At 42.2% G+C, this 22,623-nt stretch overlaps 1 protein-coding gene across 10 annotated transcripts in view; it reads left to right on the forward strand.

Annotated features, from left to right (window-relative positions):
• Positions 1-22,623, forward strand: part of BIN1 (bridging integrator 1) — a 183,519-nt gene that overhangs the window by 155,098 nt on the left and 5,798 nt on the right. For 6 of the 10 annotated variants that reach the window (XM_077449657.1, XM_077449659.1, XM_077449655.1 and 3 more), the window contains 6 exons: positions 3,696-3,794; positions 7,141-7,164; positions 14,365-14,475; positions 18,544-18,600; positions 20,530-20,640; positions 22,419-22,520. In XM_077449657.1, coding sequence (XP_077305783.1) covers positions 3,696-3,794; positions 7,141-7,164; positions 14,365-14,475; positions 18,544-18,600; positions 20,530-20,640; positions 22,419-22,520 — 504 coding nt within the window. The remainder of the gene's footprint in view (positions 1-3,695; positions 3,795-7,140; positions 7,165-14,364; positions 14,476-18,543; positions 18,601-20,529; positions 20,641-22,418; positions 22,521-22,623) is intronic. The other 4 variants (XM_077449660.1, XM_077449664.1, XM_077449663.1 and 1 more) reach the window with 2 other exon arrangements.

Raw genomic sequence — 22,623 nt, forward strand, 5'->3', positions numbered from 1 at the left:
CTGTACACATACTACGGCCGTAATGCTGTAGCAAAAGTTGAACCCCCTGTCATATCAGCCCTAAAACAGGACCCCTTCAAGTTCACAGGGCCATGGCGCAGCTGTCCCGCAGTGAGGAGGTGACATCTCCCAGCCGCCTGCCAACTGCCCTTTCAAAGGGGATCCACCACCAATCACTTTTTTAGAAGGATGGCAGGGGCTGCTACAACTTAAAATGAGCCCTTATAGTGTTAAAATAATTTTCTGTGTAGGGCTAACCATTAAGTCAATCATTGTACCCCTCCCAAAAAAAGCCAGTGTCCGCTGGACGTCACTAAGGAACCTTTTACCGTATGCATGTTTTGTGTTAATTCCATGTGCATGCCGCAGGTCCTGGTGCCTTGCTTGTTCTTTCACTGTGCATGTTTTATTTTTTTACACTTGTTGATGTGGAGATGTCTTGGTGGTACTTGTGCCAGCTGCCTCCAGCTCCAAGTCCAGCAGAGCCGTCTTTTCATGTAACACGAAATGCTTCCCTCTGCTGATCTAGCAGAGGTTATTGTGAGGGTTGCAAGAAAGAGCAGTGTACAAATGTCAATGCTATGGCACCAAAACCATGCAACCATCCTACACCAATCGGAACACAGGAGACTGAATTCTGATTGGTTCTCCTACACTTTGCTCTTGCATTGCACTATTGAATATTAAGTCTCATGATTATGCAATAAGCTATGTTCAATCTGCCCAATGAATCGTCCAAAATTGGTGACTCTTGTTGATGGCCACTCTGTACATCTATGGATTAGTCAACTTAGGGATTTTACCTGACTACATTTGACTGCAACTATTAAACCGGCGAAAGGTAAGAATTTTGACTATGCGTCAAGATATTGCAATGTAAACATGAACTAAATGAAAGTTGAACTGGACTCCTAGGCAAATGCTAACTTGACTACATGGCCACAGGTTTGGGAACACTTGACCTTCACACCTATGTAAGTTTGTTGGACACCCCATTTCAAGGCCAAGGCCATTAATATGGAGTCGATCCACTCTGCAGCTATAGCAGCCTTCACTCTTCTGAGAGGGCTTTCCACAAAATTTTGTTCTGTGTCTTTTGGAATGTGTGCACATTCACCCAAAAGGGAATTTGTGAGGTTGGGAGCTGTTGGACAGGAAGATCTGGCTAGCAATTGACATTCTATTTCATATCAGAGGTGTTTAGTAGGGTTGAGATCAGATACTGATATTGGAGAAGAATTCATCCTAAAAGTGTTCATTAGGGTTTAAGTCGGGTACCAATGTTGGAGAAGACTCATCCCACAGAATTGTTAAACTTCCAGTACCAATGTTAGAGAAGAATGTATCCCAAAGGTATTTGGTGGGATTGAGGTTAGTTACCAATGTTGGGGAAAATAATTTATCCCAAAAGTGTTCAGTAGGGTTGAGGTCCGGTACTGATGCTGGAGAAGAATTCTAAATATATTCAGTTAGATTAAGGACCAGTACTGATGTTAGAGAAGAATTCACCCCAAAGGTGTTCAGTAGGGTTGACGTCCAGTACTAATGCTAGAGAAGAATTATTCCCAAAGCTATTCAGTGGGGTTGACGTCCGGTACTGATGGAGAACAATTCATCCCAAAGATGTTCAGTAGTGTTGAGGTCAGGTACCAATGATGAAAAATAATTCATCCCAAAAGCATCGGGTAGGGTTAATTGTAGGTAATGATGTTGGGGAAGAATAAATCCCAAAAATATTCAGCAGTGTTGAGGTCAGGTACTGATGTTAAAGAAAAATGTATCTCATTAGGTGTTTAGTAGAAGCGAGGTCAGGCATTGCAAAGGAAATCATCCCAAAAGTATTTAGCATGGTTGAGGTCAGGGCTCCGTGCAGGCCACGCGCGTTTCTCCACACCAAATTACCCAAACCATATCTTTTTATGAAGCTAGCTTTGTGCATGTGAACCCAATTATATGAATAGGTATGAGCGTACTTTTGACCAAATAGTGTATTTTACCAGTTTAGCTGGATTGGATGAATAATAAAGGGGGTGACATACTTTCCTTTTGCGAGTAAAATGATGCTGGTCCTGTGACCAAAATCCCGAGTATCTGATCATGTGATCTCTTTGAATGGGATGATAGGGGTTCAGATTGGATGATATTCCTCCTCAGCAGAGATTCACATGACTAAATGCCTCAGCAGGGAGTCCAAGGTATTATTTGATGTTTATGGGTAAGTAATTCACCTGATATCTTGATCTTTATCAATCCTAGCAATCTTAATATAGCTTTAGGCTAAAATTCGAACATAGATGTGCTCTGAAGCACCTTAAAGCTTTAGACAATTTTGTAGAAACTAAATTGAAAAGCTTGCGTGGGAAGGTATATTGCTTGCCTAATGATGGGTCCTTGCCTAATTCACAAGACCATTGCCAAGGAGTAGACCATTGGGTTTGCTGCCAAGTACGGCTTAGTGCTAATAATGGAGGAGAGTAGATTTATTCATACACAATAAGTGCTTGCAACTCTTCCCCAGTTCAGTCCACCAATTATTTTAATGGCACTGTGATGCTTACATACAATGTCTACTGTAGGAACTGCTTACTGAATATCAAAGGATGAAGCCTGGTGAGCTAGTATGGCCCAAGGAGTAGTGTAGAACTAGAACATAAAATCAAAGAGTACCGTAGGCCTGTATTAGGGAAGGTAAGACGATGCTCAGTTTGGCTGTGTGAACAAAGTCAAGAAACCTCATTATATAAAGCTCTTTTAAGAACTTGTGGCTCTGTGTCGGCGTTTATGCTCATTTCACTGTCTTGTATACGAAATCCGAAGGTTTAATAGATCACAACTGAGAGTAAAGACAAAAGTGGGATTTAATAAAATGCAACAAAAACAATCATCTTCTGCAAACCTTGCATTGGCTTTGGGTGTCCAATCACATATTTTACAAACATTAAAGTGGATGTAAACCTCAACAATGAACTTCTCCTATTTTGCTCTCCTTTGGTCTGTTAAATATTCCATTGGAAGCATTTTCTTATATATGTTAAGTGCAAAAAAACAAAAACAAAAAAAAAACAGTTGATCTGTCCGGTTCCCTGTACACTTCCTGTGATCTCAAAGAGCCCTCCTAGTTCTTATCTTGGACTACAGAATGATTAGTCTTTATGTTGTGGAGCTCAGAGTGGTTGAGTAGTTTAGTAAAAAGACATTGGGCAGAGCTGACACCACTGTGACCACAGCATGAAATTAGAAGCGGAGTGCATGTCTGGCAGATAAGCAGGTATTTTTCTGTACTTGCAGGGCCTTTAAGGGATACAACATGGGGAAATGCGCATGTACTGCAGAGATGTACTGCACGTGCCACTTTGTTAAATCTCACAAATGTCATCGATATGTCTTGGCTCTCAGGTTAATGTCATTAGGACTGGATTTGTGTTGCTAAAGTTATATATAGAGCGTTTTGACGTGACTAATGGAAACCAGGGAAAAACTTCTCAAAAAAAAGTGGAAAACTGTTCCATAGGAACCAGTCAGGTTTGTTGGCCACCAAGACCAATTATCCACTTTTTCCTTGGTTTACTAGAAGGCGATGGCCCCTTGGTTCTTCTGTCTCCACCGCAAGAGCGTTTCTGCATTGCCTTTATGTTCCTACCCCCATAACGTTCTCTCTAACATTCCCACTAACCTTTTTTCTCTGTGCTGCCAAGTTTGAGGCTGCGTGGCCCCCAGTGCAGGAGCCCAGCCTACTAGATCTGGATTTTGACCCTCTCAAACCGGACTCCAGTTCGACTGCTGCTACATCTCAGGTTTGTTCGAGTTTTTCCATGCTTGTGGGGGCTTTAAATGAGATAATCGCTATGTTCTACTTAACAGTGAATAGTTTGTGGTGGAACTGGTTCATGGTTTCCAGGGGCTAGCCTTGAAAATTTCTGTCCCTAGCTTTCAGCGTTAGCCAGTATATCTTATAATCCCTTATTGGTCAGCACTTAAAGTGGAAGTAAGCCCTCCTATCGTTTTCAGCCCAGGATGCTGCCATCTCGGCCTTTGATCTTCAACTGCCATGATGCTGCACATGTGATCAGTTATGACACCAGCCATTGGATGGTTTGACAGTTTGGTTGAGAGCACAGCCAATTAGAGTTACATTCCCGGCATGTGCCGTAAACGTAAAAATTTTTTTGAAACTGTTAAATGGATAGGTTTACTTCCGCTTCAAGTTAAAGCAGTCTCTTTCAACCAGGGTGCCTTGAGGTTTCTTCAGGGGTGCCTTTGAAAAATGCCTAAAACTTGATCAAAAATTGTATACAAGCCAGCAGGTGGATCAAGCCTGCCTTTTAGTTGCACAAAGCCATGGTTTTTCATTATGCACCATTATGACATCCTAGACCAGCCGTTCTCGACCAGGGTTCTGTGGAACCCTGGGGTTCCTCCAGAGGTTGCTAGGGGTTCCTTGAGCTGTGGCTGATGAACCACCTTTTTGATGGTGCCTACAGAGTTCAAGGTTCAGCATCACTTAGTAAAGCCAGCAGGACACAAAATATATTTTTAGCTGTCTTTAACCACTTTCAGACCGGACCAATTTGCTGGTCAAAGACCAGACCACTTTTTGCGATTCGGCACAGCGTCGCTTTAACTGACGTGGTCGTGCGACGTGGCTCCCAAACAAAATTGACTTCCTTTTTTTCCCACAAATAGAGCTTTCTTTTGGTGGTATTTGATCACCCCTGCGGTTTTTATTTTTTGCGCTATAAACAAAAATAGAGCGACAATTTTGAAAAAAACGCATTATTTTTTACTTTTTGTTATAATAAATATCCCCCAAAAATATATAAAAAAAAACATTTTTTTTCCCTCAGTTTAGGCCGATATGTATTCTTCTACATATTTTTGGTTAAAAAAATCGCAATAAGCGATTATTGATTGGTTTGCTCAAAAGTTATAGCGTTTAGAAAATAGGGATAGTTTTATAGCATTTTTATTAATAATTTTTTATTTATTTTTTTACTAGTAATGGCGGCGATCAGCGATTTTTTTATTGTGACTGCAACATTGTGGGGGACCCATCGGACATTTTTGACACATTTTTGGGACCATTGTCATTTATACAGTAATCACTGCTATATAAATGCAGTGATTCCTGTGTAAATGACACTGGCAGTGAAGGGGTTAACCAGTGGGTGGCAGTGTAGGGGTTAAGTGTTCCTAGGGGTGTGTTACTAACTGTGGGGGGGTTGGGCTTTCATTTAGTGAACAATGATCTCTGCTCCAATCACATGGAGCAGAGATCAGCGTCACTAGTTGCTAGGCAGAATGGAGAAATGTTGCTTACAACGGCACTTCTCTATTCGGCCGCTCCGTGAGACGATCGCGGGGATGCCCGCGGCGATCGAGTCCGCGGGTCCCGCGACCGGACTCACGGGGGTCCCGACCAGCGCGGGAGCGCGCCGGCGGCGGCGCGCTCCCGATGGCAGGGCGGCAAATTTAAAGGGACGTACATGTACGGCCATTTGCCTGCCCGTGCCATTCTGTCGACGTACATCGTCGTGCGCTGGTCGGCAAGTGGTTAAGGGTGGCATTGTGAGCACCATTTTAAAGGGGAAAATTCTTTCTATTGACCACCATTATAAGGGGCATTGTTCTATTGACCCCTGATTAATTGGTTTTAGTAAGGGTTCCTCCGAGACCTGAAAACTATTTTTGGGGTTCCTCTAGGGTTAAATGGTTGAGAAAGCCTGTCCTAGACACTGGCATCCTAACAACCAATGATGTCATTGGTTGATGAGGAAGATGTCTGTTGTCTCAACAGCATCCTTGTTTTGACCTTCCTCTGCCCTTCTCCCTCAGCACTGGGGCCACATTAACTGATGGCGAGAAATTGAGGGAGAAGAGAAACCTAGGAATACTAGTCGGTACCAGTGTGCCAAATCGTATTTGCTTTGGAAGACTAAATTCCCTCTAACGTTGGCTGTCCTATGCATGGATGTTAGAATAGTTTTTTTACATTTTAGAATGGGGTGCCTTGAGAATGTCCATAATTTTAAAGGGTGCCTTAATTAAAAAAAGGTTGAGAATCGCTGATTTAAAGGATTAATTACTTGTTACTAAATTTTAGTGTATTCCTATAGAAGGGTAATTAAGGCAATTGTGGTAATTGGCTGCCTAGTTATACTTTTTATTTTATTTTTTATTTTTTTCACAAGATTCACACAACTTTTACCCACCTGAATCCAAGTGGAAAATGTGGAAATCTTGGGTGAAAACGTATTAAGTCTCCTTTTTGCGTTTTGGTAACAAGGTTACATTTATTGGGTTGCTTTAGGTTTATTAAAGTAAATCTAAAGCCAAAACTGATTTGTACCAATCAGTTATTTTTTATCTTCTTACCCTATTGAGGATATTTATCTTCCTGTTCCTGTACCATAAATACGGCAGGAGTACAAATCTGAGTGAAAAGAATCCCCTCTAAATGCTTGTGTAGCGCTACCCCAGGAAAGGCCGCTGTAACATTTGGGTCTTCTGTGGCTTTATTAAAACTAGCAAAAACCCCGGAAAAGAGATAAACTGATTATCAGAATACCAATATTAAATGCAATGATATAATATAACTGCTCGGTAAATTAAAACAGGACTGGTCTTCGTTCACTTTAACCGCCAGGGAAATGCCTGAAATACACTGAGCGGGTGGTGAACAAAACTGTCAGTTCCACAATACAAAAATAGTGTTCAACAATTTCCCAAAAGTGGTATTACTGACTATAAGAGCCAATGTAGGTCTTGTAGGTTCTAGCTAACCACTGGCCAGTGGGAATTCCATTCACACACGCACAGTTTTTCTTTTTTTTTTTCTTCCTTCTTCCTATTAAAGAGTTCACTTTTACCAAATAACTGCCTGTGCAGGTAAGGGGTGCCTCGATATATAAATAAACTGTGCAGCTTTGAATAAAGTTAGATAATACCATTGCTATAGGTGTAGGCCATCTATGTAACTCCAGAAGCCTGGCTGAAAAACTCCCAGAGATGGCATCATCCCATCCTGTCTTGTTACTTAGGGTGTTGCTAAAACACAACTAAAACTGAAAATGCAATCCAAAAAAATGTCCCAGTCCAAATCGTATAACAGTGTCTTGTTTTTTTTGTCCTTGCTGCGATTAGTCGCTACCTTGGGATCTGTGGGAGGTAAGAAAACTAACTCACTAACCTACCCGTGTTGTGTCTTGCCGATTACTGCACATTATGACCAGAACAGTCGTTGGGCCTGACCATTGTTCATCCTGTATAGCATCTCTGACTCCATCTTGTCTCCTTCACTGCAGCCTGTTGTCTCAATCATTTGTTCTAATGTGTAACTTCTCTCTCAATCAGCGTGAACTATTTTTAATCCAGATGCTGCTAGCATTAGTAAATAGATAGGAAGGTATATTATACTTACTCATTTTATTTATTTTACATTTCTTCAGTTACTTTCTGGTTTCTGGCCTAAGAAAATTATGTCATACATCCCAGGAGTCTGGGGGTGGGGGATTTCTTAGCAAAGCACATCCTCCTGCCTGCATGCCTGAGCTAAGGGAAGATGGCTGTCAGGAAAAGAAATGCTACATGAATCATCTGCCCTTACTCAAGATGGCCGCAGCCAGCAATGCTAGGGGGGTGTTTTCCAAAGTGATCAGCAACATGGGGGCATGGATGGATGAGGAATTTGCCTTTGAATAATAAAAATGAATGTAATAGCATTTCCATTTTGTGGTGCTCAGGAGCAGTGCAGTTGCGCTTTAATCAGTATGGCTAGTCCAAACGGGAAGTAGAATTTTTTTTTTTGGGCAACAATGTAAAACAGCGGCCTTTTAGATGTTGTTCTTCAAACTATGCTATCTGCTTGGCTGTTTCTGGCTTCAGTACAATCTGACACTGACTTGGAGCAAGCATGGTGCCAGCAAAGTCGGATCTCTTAACTCTTCATGCTTGCTCTCGATCATTGACCAAGAGTATTGAAACCACAGGATCAGCATGGCCACGAATAACAAGTAGTATTTTCAGAAAGAGAGGTCCGCAATGGAAGCCTCCATGCCTACAATGTTACAGGATTACTTTTATTTAGATGTTTGCTGGTTACATGAAAGTTATTTTGTCCATGACCTTGTAAAGTCCACTGAGGAAGGTCAACCTGCTTGGCCTTCTGACGTTTTTAAACAAGATCTCATTGTATAGTTGTATAGTTAGAACCAACCTCGGCTTTTGAGGATAGCCGACGTTTTGGTGCAGAAAAACTCATTTAGACAACACAGAAAGTAGCAGAGGTTGGAATGTGCAACTAGGGTATAGCATCTCAGAGGGGCAATTGGTAGCTGCAAAAACCTCCAAAGTATGATGACGTCAATTACAATAAATGCAGAAATAAGTAGCGTTAGACATATTAGGGTTGCTTTGATTTAGTTGCAGAAACCCTTTCCAATAAATCTAATAAAGGAGGGAGTAAGGTTAGGGGGCATCAGACTGGAGAGAAAATATTGAGATCAGTGGCTTTCAAACTGTGGCCTGTGGGCTAAAACGGCTTTGCTCGCCTGTATGCGGTCTTTGGGGCAGTGTTCCTCGCACTGATACGGGGAACTATTCCTCCCACAGACACCAATGATGTGACACTATTCCTCCCACTAATACTAATGTTGTGGCACAGTTCCTCCCACTGAGGCCAATGGCGGGGCACCGTTCCTCCCACTGAGGCCAATGGCGGGGCACCGTTCCTCCCACTGAGGCTAATGGCGGAGCACCGTTCCTCCTCCCACTGACCACCAAGCCTGAGACATTGTTGCACCCACTGACACTGGAGTATTTTATACTGTCGCTGACCACAGTCTGGCCCTCCTGAAGTCTGATGGACCATAAAGGGACCCTTTGTTTAGAAAGTTTGGAAACCCCTGGCCTAGATGATGTTGAATGACCTCCAGCCAGGAAATGTGATGGTTTATCGGACCTGCTATAATGAATAATGCACATTTTGAGAACCTCACAGTCTTCAGTAAAACCATAGTAAGCAATTTCAGTACAGGAAAGGAGCCTCTACAACTGTGCAAGACTCTAGGGAAGGCTGGAGTTTAGCTTTAATCCTCTTTTCTTTGTAAATTGGTGGAGAAGGGTTGCAGTCGGTTTGTCAGGTTTGCTGCCATATCTCATTTTGGGGGACGTTTCTCTTCACTTGAGGTCACTTAGGACAAGGATTGAATGGGACACATATAACAATGTTGAGCCATCAACTTTATTATATGGCGATCACTGATCAGACTTTCTAAGCCTCTTTCTGGAAGGTTTACTGGTCAGGACATTGTTTATTTTAGCATTAAGACTCCACGTTCACAGTCCTCCAAAATGTGCATTCCTCATCTCTTGATGGCATTACAGGAATTGTTTTTACTGGATTGTGTTTTTGTAACAGATTTATATGGAATGTCACAAGTGCATCTAGTCAGATTCCTTGTGTGTAATTGTGAGGACAGATCTAAAGTATCGGAGCTGCAGAACCCCTTTAGATATGGTTAGCATTACACATTATGAAATCTTTTACAGAAGAAGCTCTCAATGCTTCATCCACCTTAATGAGTGCAAAAAAAAGTCATTTCAATGATTTACACAAGCCATGGAACCCTAGGATGCCTCAGAAGGTTGCTAGGAGTTCCTTGAGCTGCGGCTGATTGAGCTCCCATCTGATGATGTCTGCACAGTTCTGGGGCAGAGCCAGCCCCAGCTGTCTGTAATGGTAACATTCTTCCTACTGACCAGCAATGTAAGGGTGAGATTCTTCCTACTGACCAGCAATGTAAGGCGCATCCTTCCTACTGACCAGCAATGTAAGGGTGACCACCTTCCTACTGACCAGCAATGTAAGGGTGACCATCTTCCTACTGACCAGCAATGTAAGGGTGACCACCTTCCTACTGACCAGCAATGTAAGGGTGACCACCTTCCTACTGACCAGCAATGTAAGGACGACCACCTTCCTACTGGCCGGCAATGTAAGGGTGACCACCTTCCTACTGGCCAGCAATGTAAGGGTGACCACCTTCCTACTGGCCAGCAATGTAAGGGTGACCACCTTCCTACTGGCCAGCAATGTAAGGGTGACCACCTTCCTACTGACCAGCAATGTAAGGGTGACCACCTTCCTACTGACCAGCAATGTAAGGGTGACCACCTTCCTACTGACCAGCAATGTAAGGGTGACCACCTTCCTACTGACCAGCAATGTAAGGGTGACCACCTTCCTACTGACCAGCAATGTAAGGGTGACCACCTTCCTACTGACCGGCAATGTAAGGGTGACCACCTTCCTACTGACCGGCAATGTAAGGGTGACCACCTTCCTACTGACCGGCAATGTAAGGGTGACCACCTTCCTACTGACCGGCAATGTAAGGGTGACCACCTTCCTACTGACCGGCAATGTAAGGGTGACCACCTTCCTACTGACCGGCAATGTAAGGGTGACCACCTTCCTACTGACCGGCAATGTAAGGGTGACCACCTTCCTACTGACCGGCAATGTAAGGGTGACCACCTTCCTACTGACCGGCAATGTAAGGGTGACCACCTTCCTACTGACCGGCAATGTAAGGGTGACCACCTTCCTACTGACCGGCAATGTAAGGGTGACCACCTTCCTACTGACCGGCAATGTAAGGGTGACCACCTTCCTACTGACCGGCAATGTAAGGGTGACCACCTTCCTACTGACCGGCAATGTAAGGGTGACCACCTTCCTACTGACCGGCAATGTAAGGGTGACCACCTTCCTACTGACCGGCAATGTAAGGGTGACCACCTTCCTACTGACCGGCAATGTAAGGGTGACCACCTTCCTACTGACCGGCAATGTAAGGGTGACCACCTTCCTACTGACCGGCAATGTAAGGGTGACCACCTTCCTACTGACCGGCAATGTAAGGGTGACCACCTTCCTACTGACCAGCAATGTAAGGGTGACCACCTTCCTACTGACCAGCAATGTAAGGGTGACCACCTTCCTACTGGCCAGCAATATAAGGACATTTTTCCCATTGATTCTCAATGAATTATGTACGGTTACACGAACTGTAAATCATTTTAGGGGTTCCTCTGGGGTGGTATGATTGTATTTTTCTGCAACTCTGACCAATTTAATAGCTTTTTCCTTTGTATTGCTCTGTGTTTTGCACAGACAAATGTTTCTAAATAGATGGTAGGAGGATCAGAAGGCCACATGCAATTTGGTTCACACCAAACTCTTTCTACAAAAATCGAGACACTGACATTGCATTTGAACGAAAAGTCATTTGAAATTTTTCAAGTCTATGAAGGCACCAGTGAATTGGTTGGATGAATGATTTTTATGCTTTTGGTTCAAACACATTTCTACAGGTGTAAGGACAGCTTAGCTTCCAACAGGCAAATTGTATAAATTTTAATTTAGTTCAATATTTTTGTATTAATGTAGAGTAAGACATGGTTCCCAGAGTAAAAAAGGTATAAACATACGGTCATAGTCCCATATTCTATCACACATTGAGACATTGTCATTAGTGTTAGATAACAAGGGGGAGACATGCTAGCTTACATATACAATCATGAGCTAGAATTGAGACAGTGGTGCAGGATTACTGACTAGCAGTATGCATCAAATAGTAGTGCCTACTAGATGGTGAGAGTCACCACTCACAAGATAGGAGTGTCCGAGAAACCACATCTTAACAGGAGAAAGATGGAGAAGAAATGAAGAGGGAAGGGGATGGGGTCCAGGGAGGATCCTGGCTATTAGGTGGCCAGGAAGGAGGGCTAAGCGAAATTAAAGGGGGAGGGGGGGGGGACCACTAGGGCAGTAATAGAGAATCATCAAAATGAGGAGATGGGAAGTGTTGAGACCAGGGTTGCCACAGCTTTGTGTAGTAATCTACTGTGTCTTGAAGGACCATGTCCATTTTAGCATGAATCCTAGCCCTGGTAATCCTTTGTTTGGCCTCATTTATGTTAGGGGGTTAGGCCTCCAAGCCCTCACTATGGTTTTGTTTATTGGCTGTAGTTATGTGGAGTAATGGCTGAAGCTCAATTAGAGTTCAGTTTGGAGGTAGTAAATTGAGCAGTGCAAAAAGAGAGGGGGGAATTACAGTAGAAAGCAGCATTGAAATGATTCGAAATATACCTTCCCAAAACTAACTATGGGGCAGGACCTCCAGATGTGGAGATGCATGCCATTGTCCGCACAGCCTTAAAAATAGGTCGTTGGATAATGTGGGACGAACATGGAGATTTCGGCAGGGGCAAGGTACTTTATAGTAAACTTTGGAATGCATTAGATTTGGTCGTGGCCCAGACCATTGTCCTATCAGTCGCTTCCGGGGAAAGTCCCAGGTCACATTCTAAATTCTTAAAGGCTAACTTGGGTAATTCACTTTTATAAACGCTTCCATGTTGGTGAATTGACCCTGATGCCGCTTGAAAATTGAAATCTAAATTTTTGGTGAAATAATGAAAAGAATAACACTGAAACTTGTAAAATAATAAGTTAGGAGAGCTGTTCTGTCCTGTTGATATGGAGCTGTGTAATTAGATTACGTTGATTAATCACAGCTCCCTAAATTAGCACGGTTCAGAACCTTTACTCAACATGCATCTCACATAATTATCTTTTCACCCAACCAAATTAAATAACGTGCTCTGCCAGACAGATCTTGGCAGTGATTTGGCTGTGATCCCAGAAAGACATGAGGGACGGAGGGGGTGTTGGATGACCTCCGACAAGACCTAATTAAACATGATTGAGTTAGCATTGTCTAACAGCACACCTGTATGTGATAGATGTGATGGGTGCCATGACAGGTTGCAGACAACCCAAAAACTTTTGATGCTAATGAATTTAGTTGATTATCTAGAGCAAGGGTCTACAAACTTTTTAAACAAAGGGCCAGTGTATTGTCCTTTCAGGCTTTAGGGGGAGTGGACTGTGGCCAGTGTGAGTAGAAAATGTCCCGGCTTCATTGGAAGTAAACACTGTCTCATCATTGGTTTTAACAGGAGGAATAGTGCCCCATGGTTGGTTATCAAGGGGAGGAATAGTGCCCCATGGTTGGCATCAATGGGAGGAATAGTACCCCATAGTCAGGGCTCCACTCACAGTCCCGCCCTATGATGGACATAACACAGGGACTGGGCGTTACTGTGAGCCAAGCAGAGTACACTCGGCTACTCTCGGCTCCGCTCGGGACTGCGAGAGGTCCCGAGAGCCACCAAGAGGACCTGAGAGCCACCGAGAGGACCCGAGAGCCATCGAGAAGACTCAAGAGCCGCCAAGATACAGAGGATGGCACCATTTTTAAACTTCAAGGCTGAAAATGACACTGGGGAAAGGCTGCAAATGACACTGACAAGGCTGCAGATGGATGGGCAAGGCTGCATTGATGGGCATTTAAATGTATATTTTTTTCCTTAAACTTCCCTTCTAAACTTGGGGTGCGTGTTATACGCCGATAAATACAGTAATGTATAGAAGGTAGGGCCTGAAAGTGACTCAAGTCCAAGGGCCCCCACCACCCTAAGTCCTGCCCTGCCCATGGTTGGTATCAGTGGGAGGAATTGTGCCCCATGGTTGGTATCAATGGGAGGAATTGTGCCCCATGGTTAGTATCAATGGGAGGAATCGTGCCCCAAGGTTGGTATTAGTGGGAGGAATAGTGCCCCATGGTTGGTATCAGTGGGAGGGAATAGTGCCCCATGGTTGGTATCAGTGGGAGGAATAGTGCCCCATCGATGGGGTCAGTGGGAGGAATAGTGCCACATCCACTATGTCAGTAGGAGGTGCAGTGCCCAGTTGTAGGCCTTAGCGGGAGGAATGGCGCAGCATCATTGGCCTTAGCAGGAAGAATAGTGCCTCATCGATGGGGTCAGTTGGAGGAATGGTGCCTTATCATTGGTACCAGTTGGAGGAATAGTGTCCCAAGGGCCGGATAGAGGTAAAAGACAGGCAGGCTTTTCTACTCCGGATGTGCATATTTTCCAAAGAAAAAAAATTGTAAGACGCCTTTTTTTGTTTTGACGCTCCCGGAATGGATCCAGCCGATTTCAAATGAAAAGTTCAGTTGGGCTTAAAAATTTGATTTGCATCCCTAAAATGAAATATTTTGCACCTTTTAAGGTCACTGGATTATTTTATACCTTGTGCCAAAATTAAAAACTAAGTTGCAAAAAAGGTTTTGAGAAAGAGTTCTGTGCTAGGAGGATGGAGTGCAGGGCACATGCTGTACTGTACTGTCTTTTCACCTTTTCATGGAATCTTGTGTCTCTCCTTACCCCTCACCCTGGTCATACCCATCACTTTCCCTTCTGCCATACTCCTCCTTTTGTCTCCCTGGCTGCCAGCCGGAGTCGTCTGTTCCTGGCGGCATGGACCAGGGCCCCAGCGATGCCGCCACTGACTCCACTTTTGCCGTAGAGTGGCCAAGTGAGCCCGGGCCCACCGAGGCTGCCCAAGTAAGTAAATCTCTGGCTGACTTGGTATCTTGGGCACCAACAAGTGACTATTGCAACTTGTCCCTCTGCCGAGGTTTGCAGCATTACCCAGCATTCTTTACATGGACCAGCTGGATGATGTCGTTCTCAGCAGATAAATTGCCCAAGTAGTGGCAAAACAGTGGTGAGTAATAGAAAAAGCTGACTTGATTACAAGGAATATATTCTTAAAGTGGTAGTTACCTTAAAAGCAAACTTTTTTTTTTTTTGATATTGCAGCTTACCAATTCTTGGATGTGATAGCTGCATTTGTTTTTATTTTTCTTTTTTTTTTTTTTTTTTAGGCTTTCTTCTATTTTTATCTGGTCATCCAGCCACCAAGTCTGTTGTTTTTTCAAAAGCACAAGCTCTTAAGAAGCATGTAACAATTTACATGAATGAGGCAAACCATTTACCAATGAGAGGTGCTTACTAGGATCAGCTTTAATATATTGATGTAAAACCTTTATCCAAAAAGGAAAAAAGCTGCTGTAACTGAATATAAAGTGTGAGGTGGAGTTTGGCTTCAATGTGTTAGATGAACTAGCAGATTTAAATACACTAACACTCCCCTCCCCAAAAATGACAATGCTGCTGTCCAAAATCTGGCCCCTGTGCTCCTTTATCCAGAGTGTGAGCACTCTAATGGAGGAGGTGTGTTACTGGCCAGATCACCAGGTGAAAACCGAGGGAAGAAAGCCTTAAAAAAAAAAAAAAAAAAAAAAAGAATGCAGGCACCATGTTTAATGATTGGTAAACTGCAAAATATTAACTTTTTTTATTTTTTGGGGGTTTAATATCGCTTTAACTATTGCACTAATAGAGGCCATGCACAGGATGTAATTTTTGAACAATTATGTGTAGCATCTATAATTCTCCCATTAAAATCAATGATTATATAATCAAACCTTAAAAAAAATATATATAATATATATATATATATATATATATATATATATATATATATATATATATATATATATATATATATATATATATATATATATATAACATATATAAAAAAAAATTTATAATTTTTTTACAAATTTTTATAAATTTATTTATTTCAAAAGCAGCTGTGTTTTTTTTTTTTTTTTTCCTGCTGCATCGATTTAAAATTTCTGCTAAAAAGATGAGGGAGGCAGGACATAAATATTTTTTTTTTTTTTTTTTTTTATAATTTTTACAAATATAATTTTTATATTTTTACATCATTACAGTTACATTTTACGTAATTTATATAATACATTAGTATGGCCTTGTTATGTTTTTTTTAAATTATTATTTTTTTTTTTTTTTTGTGCTCCTCAAAGTGATTTCTACCCTATTTAGTGAGGGGCTCACAAACTGGACCACCAATTTGTGGCATGGTGTTTCACTGTTAGTAAAAGCTGATTTTTTACAATCTTTAACATCGTACATTTAGAAACAACTGAGATAATTTCCTCCTGGCACCACATGTCATATCCCAGAATTTTGTCTTCTCTCCATCTGTGTCTAGTGTCTCATTCATTGCAAAAGTTGCATTTTTTTCACATTTGGGGAATGAAAAAATAAAAAATGAATAAAAAAACAAATACATATATATATGTGTATGTACAGTATCCCACAAAAGTTAGTACACTCCTTACATTTCTGTAAATATTTTCTTCTACCTTTTCATGTGACAACACTGAAGAAATGACACTTGTCTAAAATGTAAAGTAGTGAGTGTACAGCTTGTATAACAGTGTAAATTTGCCGTCCCCTCAAAATAACTCAACACACAGCCATTAATGTCTAAACCGCTGGCAACTGAGTACATCCCTAAATGAAAATGTCCAAATTGGGCCCAATTAGCCATTTTCCCTCCCCGGTGTCATGTGACTCGTTGGTGTTACAAGGTCAAGGTCTTTTTTTTTTTTTTTTTTTTGCTCTATATAAAGATGGCCTATTCTATAAGAAGATTGCCAAGACCCTGAAACTGAGCTGCAGCACGGTGGCCAAGACCAACAGGACAGGTTCCACTCAGAACAGGCTTTGGCATGGTCCACCAAAGAAGTTGAGGTCACGTTCTCAGTGTCATATCCAGAGGTTGTCTTTGGGAAATAGACGTATGAGTGCTGCCAGCATTGCTGCAGATGTTGAAGGGATGGAGAGTCAGCCTGTCAGTGCTCAGACCATACGCTGCACACTGCATCAAATTGGTCTGCATACTGTAGTTATCCCAGAAGGAAGCCTCTTCTAAAGATGATGCACAAGAAAGCCCGCAAACAGTTTGCTGAAGACAAGCAGACTAAGGACATGGATTACTGCAACCATATCCTGTGGTCTGATGAGACCAAGATAAATGTATTTGGTTCAGATGGTGTGAAACGTGTGTGGGGGCATCCAGGTGAGGAGGACAAAGACAAGTGTGTCTTGCCTACAGTCAAGCATGGTGGTGGGAGTGTCATGGTCTGGGGCTGCATGAGTGTTGCCAGCACTGGGGGGGTACAGATCATTGAGGGAACCATGAATGCCAACATGTACTGTGACATACTGAAGCAGAGCATGATCCCCTCCCTTCAGAGACTGGACCGCAGGGCAGTATTCCAACATGATAACCACCCCAAACACACCTCCAAGATGACCACTGCCTTGCTAAAGAAGCTGAGGGTAAAGGTGATTGACTGGCCAAACATGTCTCCAGACCTAAACCCTATTGATCATCTGTGGGGCATCCTCACATGGAAGGTGGAGGAGTGCAAGGTCTCCAACATCCACCAGCTCTGTGATGTCATCATGGAGGAGGGGAAGAGGACTTCAGTGGCAACCTGTGAAGCTCTGGTGACCTCCATGCCCAAGAGGGTTAAGGCAGTGCTGGAAAATAATGGTGGCCACACAAAATATTGACACTTTGGGCCCAATTTGGACATTTTCACTTAGGGGTGTACTCACTTTTGTTGCCAGCAGTTTAGACATTAATGGCTGTGTGTTGAGTTATTTTGAGGGGACAGGAAATTTACACTGTTATACAAGCTGTACACTCACTACTTTACATTGTAGACAAGTGTCATTTCTTCAGTGTTGTCACATGAAAAGATATACAAAAATGTGAGGGGTGTACTTACGTGTGTGTGTGTGTGTGTGTGTGTGTGTGTGTGTATGTATGTATGTATGTATATATATAATATTATATCAGCATTTTAAACATTTTTGTATGCTATGAGAAAGGCTACAAAAGCTGAAATACATTTGCATCTCTTGCTTTTATACATGTAGCTAATGAAGTTGGCGGCTTTTACCTTGATAAAATTTTGTGTTTTTTTTTTTTTTTCCTAATGCGGGTCTCACTGGAAGTAGAATGCAGCACTTACTACAAAGATATTGTCATAAAATGTATTCACTTCAAATAATTTGTTCATGGCCCATTCACATTTGTGCGGGAAAGCATTGCACCTGCTCTGAGCGGTGTGTGTGGTGCCATTAGTTGTGACTTGACACCCCAACGCTGTACAGTAGGCACGCCTATCCACATACCTGGCTGTATTTGGAAGCTTTTTTTTTTTTTTTTATCTGGCACCATTGAATGTGCACTTTTGTCAGAGGTGGTTTTCATAGTAGAAGAGGTTGTGTTTATAGGAACATTTTAAATGAAACCTTTTTTGGGCGAAAGGTTTTGCTAGGTCTTATGTCTGTGGTTGGTTTTGAAGATCCAATATACTCTCTTGTGGGGGGTTACGGCCTGAAAAACTGCATTTCCTTCATGGACTGATTCTGGAATTTTACTGGATTGCAATTAGAATTCACAAACCCCTCCCAAGGGTTCCAATCCTTGCCCAGGTGGGCAGATATGTTCAAGAACATCAGTCATTTTGGGTATGTTGGCTCTGCATTGTTACCCCCCAAGCCTGGAAGGTGTTCTAGTTGTCCATGAAATCTCCAACATCTAACATGCCACCAATACAAGGAACAGACTTTCCTGAGTCCGCCTTCTCTCCTGATTTTATAAATTCATTTATTTTCTCAGAATGTTTGCACATGATATTTTAATTAATGAATGGCTAATTATCAACTTTTGACTTCCAGCCTTCAGAACCGCCCGTGAAGGAGGAAGAAGTGAAAGCTGCAGAGAAGGATGCTAATGTAAGACCATTTCTCCTGCACTTTGTAGAGGGTCATCACATTGAAAGGAACGGTAGCGTGGTGGACCCCAGTATAGATGTCTCCGTTTTCTGGAATGGCGTAATCTCTCTCAAATAGGGTTCCCCCAGAAGTTGCTAGGGGTTCCTTGAACTGTGGCTGATTGACCTATCTGATGAGTAGTTTTAGGTTCAACACCACTTGACAGAGCCAGCGGCATGATATCAATAATCTTTTTTTAGCTGTCTCAAAGGGTGACATTCTGACAACCAAGGCTACTAACCAGTAATTTAAGGGGCATTTTTTTTTTATTCACCCCAAATGGTTTTAGTAGGGGTTCCTCCGAGACCAGAAAATTAATTTTTTAGGGGTTCCTCTGGAGTAAAAAGTTTGGGAATGCCTACTCTAGCCTCTTGCCAACCAACCCATAGTAGAAATACATAGAATTTGTTTGACATTAAAGCGGAGCTCCACCCAAAACAGGAAGCTCTGCTTGTTTGCACCGCCCCCCCCCCCCCACCCTCTGCTGCCACATTTGGCACATTTTGGGTTGGATAGAGGAGCGGATGGATACCTGTCAAAACCAGGTAATCGCTCCCACTTCTGGATAAGATTGCTACATAATGATTTTTATGGGCAGGTAATTAAAAGTATTTGTAGCTGCTGACTTTTAGTTTTTTTTTTTTTCCCAGCTGGAGCACTTTAAATACGGGCATTATGGCGGCAGCTAGCTGCCATAACCCCGGTATTTTCTTATTTATTTTTTTTCTACTATGAGCGATTCTCTTTCAGATAAAAGTGGTGCCCATTCTCCCCCCCCCCCCCCCCCCCACTGCTTCCCGGGCCTACCTGACTGATCGATGAAGCCTGGCGGTGAGCCGATGCTGCTGTTAGCTGGGTATGGAGGAGAGTGAAGCCAAGATGGCCACCACTCGTCTCTATGCCCTTGGAGGTTCGGAGCGATGTCTGATATCGCTTCCGGTGCCCGTGCCATAGTAAATCTTTTAATTTTTTTGTTAAAGCAACAGTTCATTTTTTATTTTTTTTTATCTTTTTGTTTTTAAAGGTAAATGAGAGATGTGGGGTCTTTTTGACCCCAGATCTCTCAATAAAGAGGACCTGTAATCCTTATTTCCATTACAAGGAATGTTTTCATTCCTCGTAATAAGAATAAAAGTGATTAAAAAAAACTGTAAAAATAAAGTAAAAAAAAAAAATGTTTTTTTTTAAAGCGCCCCGTCCCTCGCTCACAGAAGTGAATGCATAAGTAAGTCATGCAAGCATATGTAAACAGTGTCCGAACCACACATGCGAAGTATCATCGCAAACGTTCGCGCAAAAACAGTAATTCTTGCGCAAGACCTCTGTATTTCTAAATGGGTAACCTGTAAAAATGTTGGCTCCTGTGGAGATTTTTAAGTACCGAAATTTGTCGCCCGTTCCGCAAGCGTGAGCAATATAAAGCAAGACATGTATCTGTTTACTTGGCATAACATCCTCTTTCTCATTATGCAAAAACAATTGGGGTAAATATTGTGTTTTTTGTTTTTATTTAATTCATTAAAGTATATTTTCCCTCCAAAAAAATTGCATTTGGAAGGCCTCTGCGCAAATACTGATGTGACATAAAATATTGCAACTATCGCCCTTTTATTCTCTAAAGTCTCTGCTAAAAATATATATAATGTTTGGGGGTTCAAAGTAATTTTCTAACAAAAAATACTGATTTAAACTTGCAAACAGAGTACCGGAAAAAGCCTGGTCTTCGAGGGGCTAGAAACTGCTGAGCCCGGATGGGTTCTCAGGATTTTGGCAATATGTAGAGTAGGAAAGAGAACGCCACAATGAACTCCACTTGATGCAGTTGATCACAATAGTATCGTCATGTAGGGAATATTTCTTTATATTTTGTCCTTCTTATTATTCTTGCAGCAATCCACCTCCCCACCAGCTGTTGTTGTTGAGACGTTCCCCGCCACCGTGAATGGAACAGTGGAGAGCGCTCCCCCGAAGACCAACATGCCCCCTGGATACATATGCAAGGTAAGGAGAGAGATGTTGACACAACCTGTGCTCTTCAGAACTAGACAACCTTTTCTAGAGGTCCAAGAACAGACAACATGAAAGTCTCCAATTTAAATGATGTACACTATATGGCCAAAGTATTTGGAAACCCTTCCAAATGATTTCATTTCATTTTACATTGCAAACATGTGCATAAAATAAAGCGCAAGGACATACAAGGACACTGTTAATGTTAGAAGATACAGACATTTCAGACAACTGTATACTTTAACTTTGTAAGTGAGGTGAGGGGAGGGGCAGAGAAGCTGGGCCAGCATTGACTTCCAGAAGAGGAGAGGGCTAGGATATGCAAATGGGGAGAGGGCTATGTTGGGGAACTGACTAGTAAGATTTTTTAGCAAGATCAAAGCCACGTTGCAAGTAAATAAAATGAAATGTTGGAAATTAAAAACACTTCAAATAAGTGTATTAAATATTCGATTTTTGTACTGTGACCCAGCTTGGGTACCTCCCCCGAGATACAGCTTTCTCCACTCAGGAACCAGGTATTATAGCTGAATATTGCACCCCAAGAACTAGACGACACTAGCTTAGGTGCAAACTGGAACTGCCCTTATTGTAAATTCACACAGAAAATATACCACACAAAATCAGTTAAGAGCTTGATCACATTATCTTAAACAATGCAAACTGTAAACAGTAAGATCAGTACATCTAATGAACAGCTACCATAAACATAAACCATAATCTTAATTACACAATAAGCTAATTAACAACTAGTCACTAACCAGCTAAGAGTGATCTAATTAACATAAACACATAAACATCCCACAATAGTTTGGTAACGAGGTGAAGTGGACACAATACTAGCAGACAGACAGAAACAATAGGTAACCCAATTAACAATGGGGATTCACACCTAGGAGGCACACAATGGGGTATTATACAATGAGAGAAAGACCCCTTAATAAACAGATTACACATAACCACAGGAGACAACAGCATCAGGTTGTTTTGAACTGATTATATTAACATCTAGTCTGAGTCTAGGAGGGAAGGGGTGAAGCAGCCATTGCTAGATTGGGCACAGGTGCCCCAAAATCTATATCCAGATCCTAGGTTCCCAGAGTCTGTGTGTTTCAGGGAGACATGGATCTGAAGCAAAACCACTCCAAAGGTCCCCCCACACACCTCCCAAAGAATAGAGTCCCATAGTCAGTAGACAAGAGGCTACCCTGCAGTCCCCTCCAAAAGCCCCGAATAACCTATATCTGAATAACCTGTATTTCTGTCCCTGCATGTTTCTGCCATTAGAAAAAAAAAAATGGGTGCTAAACATTTGCAAAATTGGCTTCTTTACTAAACATTCAAGGTTTTGGTGGGGCACGGACATGACAAAGGTAGGCTATGCTCCACTGAAACCCTGGACACTGAGTATAGAAGGTAATTTTGCATTTTATGGCTCCTAAGCCCTGTATGTTCCTCTCTCCTCGGATGTCCTCTTCGACCTCATAAATTGTCCTACCTTTTCCCTTTTATGATCCTGTGATGCATTAACTTGCTGGTAAACGCTAGTTTCTCAACATAGACATGATATGTTTTGTTGGTTGGACACCAGTCTGCCATGTAACATCTCAATTGGAAGATCTAGGCGTGGAGACCTCTCTATGGTTCTGCACAGAACAGTCTCAATAGGATGTTTCCATTTTCTCTCAGTCAACTTGTGAATATTTTTACTGGGTACATTGAATAAAAATAAACCATGTTTTATATATTGTGTTTTTTTTATTTCCTAGGTCCGGGCTCAGCATGACTACAGTTCGACCGATAACGATGAACTAAACTTGAAAGCAGGAGATATTGTTTTAGTGACTCAGTTTGATAACCCAGACGAGCAGGTGAGCCTATACTGAAGCCAGTGCAGAAGCGGCTAAATCTGTGTCCTATAACCATGTAGGACGATAATAAAATATTTTAAGATGTTCGCAAGGAAAGAGATTA

The sequence above is a fragment of the Lithobates pipiens genome, unplaced genomic scaffold, assembly GCF_037356315.1.
Source record: "Lithobates pipiens isolate NorthernLeopardFrog02 unplaced genomic scaffold, aLitPip1_a1.2 Scaffold_22, whole genome shotgun sequence".
Classification (NCBI taxonomy): domain Eukaryota; kingdom Metazoa; phylum Chordata; class Amphibia; order Anura; family Ranidae; genus Lithobates; species Lithobates pipiens.